The sequence below is a fragment of the Pristis pectinata genome, chromosome 19, assembly GCF_009764475.1.
Source record: "Pristis pectinata isolate sPriPec2 chromosome 19, sPriPec2.1.pri, whole genome shotgun sequence".
Taxonomy (NCBI): domain Eukaryota; kingdom Metazoa; phylum Chordata; class Chondrichthyes; order Rhinopristiformes; family Pristidae; genus Pristis; species Pristis pectinata.
Window position 1 is genome coordinate 37,906,667 of NC_067423.1, and position 10,947 is coordinate 37,917,613.

Below are 10,947 nucleotides of genomic sequence, written 5' to 3' on the forward strand. Positions count from 1 at the left end.
GTGACCCTCGCCTAACAAAACCGTCAACTGAAACGTCCCCTTGCTTATTAAAATTAAATTGAGACCTGGGAGAACTGTGACGCATCTTCCAACCCATTGGCTGAGAGCTCCATCAATAAATGAGGCATGACCAATGAAGTCCAAGGCAAATTCATGGCAAACTGCAAAGTGTCTTGCAGAACTGTGAAGCACTTGCTAAGTTTCTACTCGGTTTACAGAACATACAACAGAAAAAAAAATACACTTAAGATCGCTGAAATGTGCCCCTAGAGCGTAATGAAATTCCTTCTGGCCGTAGAAAGAAAAGTAACGGTTTTATTGGAGCTATCTCAGTCTGCAAGGCACGTCTAGTTTCAAACCGTGTATTATTTCCAAACAATAAATGCTTGCACTTTGGTAAAAGTCTTTGAATTCATACCCCAGTTAACGATCGAACTAATCAGTACTCTGTGCTATCTGGAGTGAAAAACTGCACTTTATTTAAGAAAGAGTTGTTCCTCCTCATTGAGTTGTTTCGCCTCATGGAGTTGCGTTTCCTCAGGGAGTTCTGGTGCGAGAGCTCGCTCTTCTGCAGGGTTTGGATCAGGATGGACGGTTTCTCATCCAGCTCCCGGGCGGCGCAGCGAGGAGTGGCCACCTTGACCCTGTTGCCGAACTTGGAGTAATCCACCGAGTAGGTCCCGTCCTCCTCGGTCACGATCGGGACGAAGCGGTAGCCCCACAAGATCTCCTCGGCGATGTAGGACGTCCTGGCCTGAGTGGTGATGCCGGTGGTCTCCACCACTCCTTCCAGTATGACGATCACCTCCAGGTTCTGGTTCTGCAGGTCGCTGGCCGAGATGTCGTAGAGAGGGCTCCGCTTGTCTATAACGTGGCAGATGGTGAGCGGAGCCACCAGGAAGATGTTGTTGGTGTCGATGGGATTGTCCACCAGGATGTCGATCTGGTGGATCGGGATGACCTCTCCCTCGGTGGTGGTGGTCTTCTTCACTACCTGCATCCTGACCGAGGCACTGATGATCATGCTCTTCCTCAGGTCGCCCACCCTGAACATGAAGCAGAGCTTGCCGTTCCTCAGGCCGACCACTGCGTGCCGGCTGAAGATCAGCGTCTCTGCTCTGCGGTGAGCCTGAGCCGTCTTCATGAAGATGCAGCCCAGCATGACGGCGTTGATGATCAGGCCCGAGATGTTCTGCATGATGAGCACGGTGATGGCCGTGGGGCACTCCTCGGTCATCATCCTGCCGCCGAAGCCGATGGTGACCTGCACCTCGATGGAGAAGAGGAAGGCCGAGGTGAAGGATCTCACCTTGGTGACGCACGGCTCGAAGGTCGAGCTCTGCCCGTGGTCCAGGTCTCCGTGGGCGAAAGCCACCAGCCACCACATCATGGCGAAGAGCAGCCAACTGCAGAGGAAGGACATGGTGAAGATGAAGAGGGTGTAACGCCACTTCAGGTCCACCAGCGTGGTGAAGACATCCTGCAGGAAGCGACCTTGCTCCCTGATGTTCTTGTGAGCCGCGTTGCAGGCGCCGTTCTTGTCAATGAAGCGGGGCTGGCGAGGGCGCACGGTGTAGCGGGGCTGTCGGACGTTCTCAGCCGCGATCCGGGCCAGGACGTACTCCTCTGGGATGATGCTCTTCCTGGCCAACATTCTGGCAGCATAGTCCTGGCTTCACACGGGGCAGGAGATTCCGAGCACCCACCGTGCTCCCGTTGTACAACCTCACTTAGGCGTCCAAACTGCAGATTAAGAGAAGCATTCTCTGTTCCCCAGGACTCCTGGCTCGCTCTCCCTCCTTTGGGAGTTAAATCACACTCGGGAATTGGCCAACCAGCTAAGGTTACCTCCTCTCTGTGCTGCTCAAGATCCACTTGACAAGTTGGTCCATCCAGTGCGGGGTTGGCAAGAGTGAGGAAACACAATGATCCCGAAAGTCAGACGGCCACACACTGGATTTTGTTCGCTCGCTGCTCCTAATTCTTGGGGGGCGTGGCTGGGCAGGTTACGTCCACAGATGAGTCCAGTTTCTCTCTTCATTAGCTTTCAGCCACAAACCTTATGACGTTTGTGGGCGGACTTTCCATCTAATGCATGTGTTCTTCAAGGAGTCTGTCTGAAATTAACACTGGAGGCGACCGGCTCCGTGCAACGAAATCCAGTCGTAATTGTAGGGGAGAGAGTTTCATGAAACCTTCGTTGTCTGACTGCGCGGGCGAAGCCTGTTTTGGAGCAGTCTCTCTTAAACTTATTTATTAAAACATTGGCTGGTTTCCATACTGTACTCATTCAAAGTCGTAACGCTGCGCATGATTGGCGACTTTTATTTAGTGTTGGAACTGGGATCCCTCGCTGTCAGATTCCAAGACTTTGTAAAATAACAACAATTATGGTTTATGCCGGCTGAAGTTATATCTAGAAGGTGAACAGTCTGGCGCGGGAATTTGTGCTGGTGGGGTGTCTCTTCCTTGGACCTTATAGAGAGAAAGGACTGAACGCTTCAATTGCTGAGGACCCACCTTGTTCAACATCATTATACAACCCCCGCGTTGCTTTAAATAATCAAAGGCTGCTAGGTGGCCAAGTAAAGGCCATAGAGAGGCTTGGTAGGGTAGGGAGAGAGCAGATGTTGTCTGGAGACACAAGGGTCTGAAGATGCTGGAATGTGGAGCAAGTAACTGCCGGGGCAACTCAGCGGGTCGAGCAGAACCTGTGGGGAGAAACGAATTTGTCGACCTTTGCTTCAATAAGCAGATTGCTGATTGCAGCAGATGTTGTCTCCTTTTCAACGCTGGAAATGTATTGTATTTTGTTAAATATTATGTATATGTGTAATGTGTTTTCTTACAACGTAGTCCAACTCGCCTCTCAGTGCAATCCCTCCGTTTATTTCCCTGTAATCTATTCCCCGTCACATGCCTCTAACTCCTACTGATTGTCCTACCACCCACATACACTAGAGGCAATTTACAGCAGTCAATTTATGATACCAAGCAGCCCGGGAGATAACCTAGGCATCTTGGGGAATTCCACAAGAGAACATGCTAACACAGTTAGCACCAAGGATCAGTATCAAATGCAGGTTACTGGAGCTGTGGGGCAGCAGCACTGCCCGCTGCACCATTGGGCCACCCTAAGGGTACTTACAGCAGAGAACTGAACAGTTGTACATTGGATCTTATGAGTACAAACACTGCATCTTAGTGGAAAATTCTTATTCAATATCAAATCCATGGTAATTTTCATCATGATCTGAAAGATATTAAATAAAGTAAATTTTAAGTGACCCATCTAAAATGTGCTGCAAAAATCCAAATGATTTTAACATCTTTTGCATTTCCCTGTCTCTCAGCTAAGCTCTGATGGAGGCGAAGAAAAAATCAGAGCCTGAAATAATATGCGGCTGAAATGAGAAGACGGTTGAAATATCCAAGGCTGTCAATTGCATTCTTAACACTGACAGAAAGAAAAGGTATCATAATCGAGACACTCAGCTGATCATGAGTCTGCCAGTTAAAATTAAACTGGGTAAAAGTTCTGTCAGGGCATCATGATGCATCAACCACAAAGTCTGTCCTCAGCCACTGTGGACTTCCATGAACATGGCCATTGTACCAATGCATACAAAGTAAGGATTGAAGCAAATAAAAACAGTTCACCCACTCCAATCTTTCCTACAAAGCACAATATCAACTTTTATTTGCAAAGTGCCTGTAATAATCATTGGGTGACTCACAGTAGAAAGTGCAACAGAAATTCAGAATGAATTCCAGAAAATATTTTCAACTCGGCACATTAATGTTAAAATTAATTGGTTGATAATTTTCTCAAACTTAACTTTAATAAAGTATTATCCTTTCGTTTTCTGCTTGACTAGCAAGGTCATTAGTGATTATCCATGTCTAGTTAAAATGACAAGAGGGTCAGAGAGAGTACAGAGACGTAGAGTTGTACCTTGGGCCCATCACATTTATGCCAACTTTTTTGCCTACTACACTAATCACATTTGCCCACATTAGGTCCATATCCTTCTACGCTTTGCCTATTTAAGTGTCTGTCTAAATGCCTCTCAAATGTAGCAATTCTACTTGATTTCACCACCTCCTCAGGCAACTTATTCCACACATCAACCATTCTCTGTGTAAAAAACTTACCATTCAGATCCTCCTTAAAACTCTTTTCTCTCACCCTAAACCTATGCGCTCTTGTTTTTAATACCTCTACCATGGGAAAATAATTTTGACTGTCTACACTATCCATGCCTCTCATGATCTTATATACAGTACTTCTACAGATCACACCTCAGCCTCCTTCGCTCCAGGGAAAATAAGCAGTAGAGTTAGGTGGTGGGCTTTCTCCAGTAATAACTACAAGGAATTAGCTGGGCTATCCTCAGAGTGCAGTTAAGAATCCATCATGTTGGTATGGGGATGGAGTCATGTAGGTCAGATGAGATTTAGGCAGCAAGTTGACTTTCTTTAAGAACTTCAGTAATTTGGTTATTTTTTTACATATAGCATTTGTCCATTTTTGATTTTAGGTTATTAAATTAAATTCAGTTTCTCCGACTGGTATGGTAGAATCCTCACTCAAATTTGCTTAACTATCTTTTCATTTACCATGCCCTCAACACTTCACTTTGCCTAATGTTGGACTGCTGCCTTTAACTAGCCTTCTTCATAAGAAGTAGAATTATTGGGAACGGTTAAATTCTTCAACTTTTTCCGTTTTTGGTAAGAGTAGTTGAGAGACTGTTTTGTCAACCTTAACCTGCTGCTTTGCAGAATCATGCAGGACCAGGGGAACATTGTGTTCTGTAAGGTATTTGATATTTTATCTGCTATTCAACCTATAACCTTCAGTCTTGCTAGCAATAAGAACAGAACAGTTTTATTTTTTTGTTACAGAATGGTTCACATCAGTTAAGTGAGAAAGTCTTGCATTCCATTAGTGATCAAATCCAAGATGTTCCTGTGCTACCTCATTAACAACCCAAGATGTAAAAGTGTCCATGAATCACATCACAGTGTTATTCAGTATAATATGCACTGTGAGACATCTCCTCGTACTAGTAAAAAAAGACTTGCATTTATGTAGCACCTTACATTACTATAGGATACCCTGATGTACTTTGCAGCCAATGATATTGTTTAAAAGTGTAACCCTCCCATTTCAATGCTGGATTGACTGCAATGGAAAGCTTTATGCAAACTTACTGTAGAAATGTTATAATTCTTCTTGAATATTACCATTCTTTGAAAGATAACGACATAAAGTGGAGCCACAGAGACCGCAGATGCTGGAATCTGGAGCAACAATCTGCTGGAAGAGCTCAATGCATCAAGCAGCATCTGTGGGGTGGGGGAGGAATTGTTGCTTTATGTCATTTTATGACATAAAGTGCTTTGGTTTGAAAATACCTTCTGTGTTCATTCAACCAATCCTTCATATTAAAATAAATAAAAATACATCCTGCTGATCTTTATATGAAAAATCAAAGGATTCTTGCCACTGGGTGATGGGGAGTTTACCCAATACCGATGATAAAGAGGAGGTAGATATATTTGTGTAGGATCAGGGGACTGAGGGCAATTGAGAACCGGTACAGAAGAGGAGATGAGATCAGCCATGATCATAATGAAAGGCAGGGCAGGCTTGAGGGATCTGGTGGTCTACTCCTGCTCCTATTTTCTTGTGGTTTTGTGTCAACATTTTAATTTTTTTCACTGTATGGACATAATCTAGGCAACCCTTGGCAATCCCTTTTACCTTGCACTATTACCCCTTTTGTGCTTAACGACTGCAGACCTCCAGCCTATCACCCACACCTCTCATTTTTTCTTTCCCTCCATTCCATGGCTCCCTATTTGCATGAAATCCATTTAATCCTAACATCTTCCAGTGCTGATGAAGCATTGTTGATTTGAAATGTTCACTCTGTTTCTTTCTGCACACTTGTCGTGTGACCTGCTGAATGTCCCCAGCATTTCCTCCTCTTATTTCAGGTTTCTAGAATTGACCATATTTTGCTTTTGCACCTGTCTCAGCCATCTCATCGCAGGGAATGAAGATAAAAAGTCTGCAAGACACGGCAAGATGTAATCCGATGTTAAACTGAATATATAGTCAGGGCATCTGGGGGGACCTTTGAACCCACCTTCAATCTAAAAGTCACCCAAACAAAATTAGCTTGGTAATAAAAGACAGCATTACATTAAATTTTAGCTAGTAGATATCATTATTATGATCAGCACACAGTGCGCTAAATTATATCCACAATATATTCTGATGATTTCTAGGTTATATTATACTTGTGCTGCCCATTTTAATTCCTAACATTATTCATAGATAGAACATCCCTTCTTTCAAAATCCTAAATCTTATATTTTGCATTAAAATTACAGAATATGATTTACGAGGCAGATGTTCCTACCCATATAGCTTTTGATCATTTGAAGCATATTTTCCACCCTGAATTCCTGAAGAACATAGCTGTCAGCCTGGTTCTGTGTGGTATCCTCTCTCCCAGTAATTTGCAAAAGTCAGTAGGCATACTCTGGCTTCAATACTCAGAGGATGAATGCCTCCTGACTTTTGCAAATTACCGTTATTAATAAAAAGGTTACATTATTTTATGACAGATGCATCTGTCCACGACACCATAGGTAGAAGTGACTATTGCAGAGTCCTTGTGGAGACATTGATAGCCTCCATTGTGTTTTGTAGCACAACAAAACATCCGAAGTGGAGAGACACAGGACAGATCTGGCAGCTCAAAACTGGCACCTATGAGATGCTTTGACCATCAGTGGCAGCAGAAATTTACGCCATCACAACTGTCACCTCTAGACCTAGACTTAGCATATTCCTCATACCATCAAGCTAGGGATCACTGCTTCCCAGTGAAGAGTTCAGAAGGCATACTGGGAGCAGCACCAGGAATACTTGAGAAGGACAATATACTTCATGATTGTCCTCCCGATCTCTTTGTATTACGTGTATAATTACCAATGTTATATGTATTAATCTGTATTAATTTGAAAATTAATAAAAGGATTGAAAAAGAGAAGGACAAGGTGCTAGCTTTGTGAAACTGGACAAAACGTTGCTAACCATGTATGTATGGAGCTAAGTGCTTCTGTGACTAAGGGGTCACACAGAAGCTTTGCAGTCCTAACACATCTAGTGGTAAATGGTGCTGGACAATTAAGTGGCTAACAGGAGGAACATCCTCATCCTCAAAGATGGTGGTGCCCAGCACGTAAGTGCTAAAGAAAAGACAGAGACATCTGCAGTTATGCTTAGCTCGAAGTGTTGAATAGGTGCTTCATCTTGGCTCCTTCCTGAGATCCTTACCCATTACAGAAGCCAGTCTCTAGCTAATTAGGATCACTCTATATCAAGAAATGGCTAAGAGCACTGGACACAGTAAAGGCAATAGGACCAGACAACATCCCAGCTTTAGCACTAAAGACCTGTGCTCCAGGACTAGCTGCACCTCCGGCCAAGCTGTTCCAGTACAGTTACAACCACAGCATGTAACTGATAAGGTGGAAAATTGTCCTGGTGCATCTTGTTCACAAATCGTAGCGCAAATCCGGTCAGACTGATCAGTCTCCCTTCAATCATTTTTTTATTTCAAAAATAAACTTTATTCATAATAATAAGTATATACAAAGGAAGAAACAGTGCAAAAAAACCCCAAAAAACAACATTCATGGTTGTTACATTTGGTAGTGTAAAACTTTAAAGAGGAAAAAAAACACACAAACAAACACAGCACCACTGCCACTCACGTGGCTCCCGGAAGTGATACCCCTTTCATTGTTTGAGGGGCTTCCCCACCCAACTCAGCCCCTCCATATGCAGTGGCAGAAGGGGCCTAGACCGTGGTTCTTCCTCACCGAGCCCTTGCGCCCAGCCTCAGTGCGTCCCTCAGCGCGTACTCCTGCGGCCTGGAACGTGCCAGTCGGCAGCGTTCCCCGACGGACATCTCGCTGCGCTGAGAGACCAACAAGTTTCGGGCAGACCAAAGGGCGTCCTTCACTGAGTTGATGACCTTCCAGCAGCAGTTGATGTCCACCTCCGTGTGTGTGTCCCCGGGAACAGTCCGGAGATCAGAGGGTCTCGCTGCTGCTGGGGATGAACTGGGACATGGACCCTTGCATCCTTCCTCACACCTTCTTAGCAAATCCACAATCTGCAAAGAGGTGGGTGACCGTCTCTTTCCCTCTACAGTCCTCCCAAGGGCAGCGTGCATTGGGGGTAATATGTCGTCTGTAGAGGAAGGCCCTGACTGGGAGGGCACGTCTCACCGCCAGCCAGTCGGGGTCTTGGTGCTTGTTGGGCAGATCTGGCGATGACGTGTTCTGCCATATGGTTTGGACTGTTTGCACCAGGACCGTTTGCACCATAGTGTCCCTGTCCTGCTGTATCTGCAGGATGTTCCGCACTGACCACTCTCTGATGGACTTGTGGTCAAAGGTGCTTATTTGGAAGAACTCTTCCACAAAGGACAAGTAGTGCGGCAATGTCCAGCTGACGGGGGCATTGCGTGGCAGAGGGGCCAGGCCTATCTTCCACAACACAAGGGATAGGTAGAACCTCAGCATGTAGTGACACTTGGTGCCAACGTACTTGGAGTCCACACACCTACTGATAGAGCCACACACGAAGGTGGTTATCAGGATGAGGCCAATGTTAGGTACACTTTTGACCCCATTCTCAGGGGACTTGTGCACCGTGACCTGTCGGACTTGCTCCATCTTGGATCCCCAGATAAAAATGGAGGGATGTCTCAGGTGATTGCCGAGGCAGAGGAGCGAGGAACAGGCCACACCTGCGCCAAGTATAGCAGCCCTGAGAGCACATCACACCTGATGACCAGGTTCTTCCCAGTTATGGACAGAGAACACCATTTCCACAAACCCAGTTTTGTTTTACCTTCCCAATCCATCCCAGCCAATTCTTGTTACATGCCTCAGCCCCTCCGAACCAGACCCCCAGCACCTTCAGGTAGTCAGACCTGACGGTGAGGGGGACGTTGGATCGGTCGGGCCAGTTACTGAAGAGCAGGGCCTCGCTCTTCCTGGGGTTGACTCTGGCCCCAGATGCCAACTCGAACTGGTCGCAGATGCTGATCGATCTGCGAACTGACTGTGGATCCGAGCAGAAGACGGCGATGTCGTCCATGTACAGGGAGGTTTTGACTTGTGTGCCTCCACTGCCTGGCAACGTCACCCCTCTGATGCTCTTGTCCTTCCTGATGGATTCAGCAAAGGGTTCTATGCAGCACACGAACGGGACAGGGGAGAATGAACAACCCTGCCTGACTCCAGACTTGATGGGGAAACTATCTGTCTCCCACCCATTGATTTGGAATGCATTACAGATATCTGTGTGGAGCAGCTGACTCCCTCCCCAAAACCCATTTTGGAGTGCATGTCCAACATGTACGCGAGCGATATCCTGTCGAAGGCCTTCTCCTGGTCCAAGCTGACCAGGAAGACACCCACCCCTCTGTCCTGCACATAGGTGATAGTATCCCTGAGCAGCGCAAGGCTGTCAGAGATTTTCCTGCCAGGTACAGCACAGGTTTGGTCTGGGTGGATCACCTGTCCCAGAGCAGACTTGACCCGGTTGGCGATGGCCTTGGACGGAATCTGATAGTCCACATTCAACAGTGAAATGGGTCTCCAGTTCCTGCTGTGTCCTCTTTCTCTGCCTTTTGCTTGTCAGTGAGTGTGATAATGCTCTTCCTCATGAAGTCTGACATTCTGCCAGCCAGAAGCATAGCGTTGTACACTTCCAGCAGGCCCAGGCCCATCCAGTCCCACAGAGCCGAGTACAACTCTGCTGGTGAGCCATCACTTCTGGGGGTTTTATTCGTGCCTAGGGAATGGATGGAGCCAGTCAGAGCTCCTCCAGGGACAGTGGCTGATCCAGACCATCCTGCTTGCTGTCGTCTAGCACCTCCATGATAGAGGACAGGAAATTTTGGGAGGCTGTGCTGTCTGTGGTTGTACGGTCATACAGACTGGCATAGAAGGATCTGCAGATCCTTGGTATGTCTGTCTGTGAGGATACTACTGAGCCATCCTCTTCCTTAAGGCTGTAGATCACAGAGATCCCCTTGTGAACCTTCAGAAGAAGAAGCTGGATCCTGGATCTGAAGATGATCTTTGCGGATTCAGAGGCAAAGAGTGCAGCTTGCTGGCTCTTTACCTCTCGGAGTTCCCTCCCTCACATCCCCACCCTCGACTGCAGAAGGAGAAGCTGCTACAAAGTCTGTCTGGAGTGGCACAGTTCCCTCTGACTATCTAGCTTTCTGGACACCTTTGAGGATGAAGAACCTCTTGATGTTCTCCTTGGTTGCTTCCCACCAGTGAATCGGGAGTCAAGAGGGGCTTCCCAGTTCTCCAACCTGTGTAATCCCTCTTTAGTTCCTCAGTGTTCTCTGGGGTCAGCAGCTTGACATTCAACTTCCATGTCCCCCTGCCTGCCTTCAGGTCCTCCTCCAGGTGACAGGAGGCTTGAAGGAGGCAGTGGTCAGAGAAGAACACCAGCGTGATGTCGGTGGATCTGACCATGACTGCCTTCGATGTGAAGAGGAAGTCTATCCGGCACCGTATTGAGCTGTCCGTTCCAGTCCAAGTGTATTGTGGCTGTGCTCCACCTGCAGGGGTGCTGAAGGCGTCGCACAACTTTGCATCTTTAACCCTTCCCATCAGGAGTCTGGAGGTGCCATCCAGTCTCCTATCAGCACTGACGGATTGTCCAGCCGCATCAATGATGCAGTTGAAGTTACCGGCCAGAACGACTGGTAGGGACATTGCCAGGGACGGTGGGAGCTGCTTGAGGACAGCTAGCCACTCGCTCAGCACAGCTGAGGTGTACACATTAACTAGCCGGAGTGGATTGTTCTGGTACTTTACATCAGCCACAAG

General features: G+C 46.8%; 1 protein-coding gene across 1 annotated transcript; it reads right to left on the minus strand.

Moving 5' to 3' along the window:
- Positions 1-439: 439 nt before the first annotated feature.
- Positions 440-1,654, minus strand: LOC127580582 (ATP-sensitive inward rectifier potassium channel 8-like). The gene has a single exon (XM_052034168.1). It carries the CDS (start codon positions 1,652-1,654, stop codon positions 440-442), a length of 1,215 nt encoding a protein of 404 aa, XP_051890128.1.
- Positions 1,655-10,947: the final 9,293 nt, after the last annotated feature.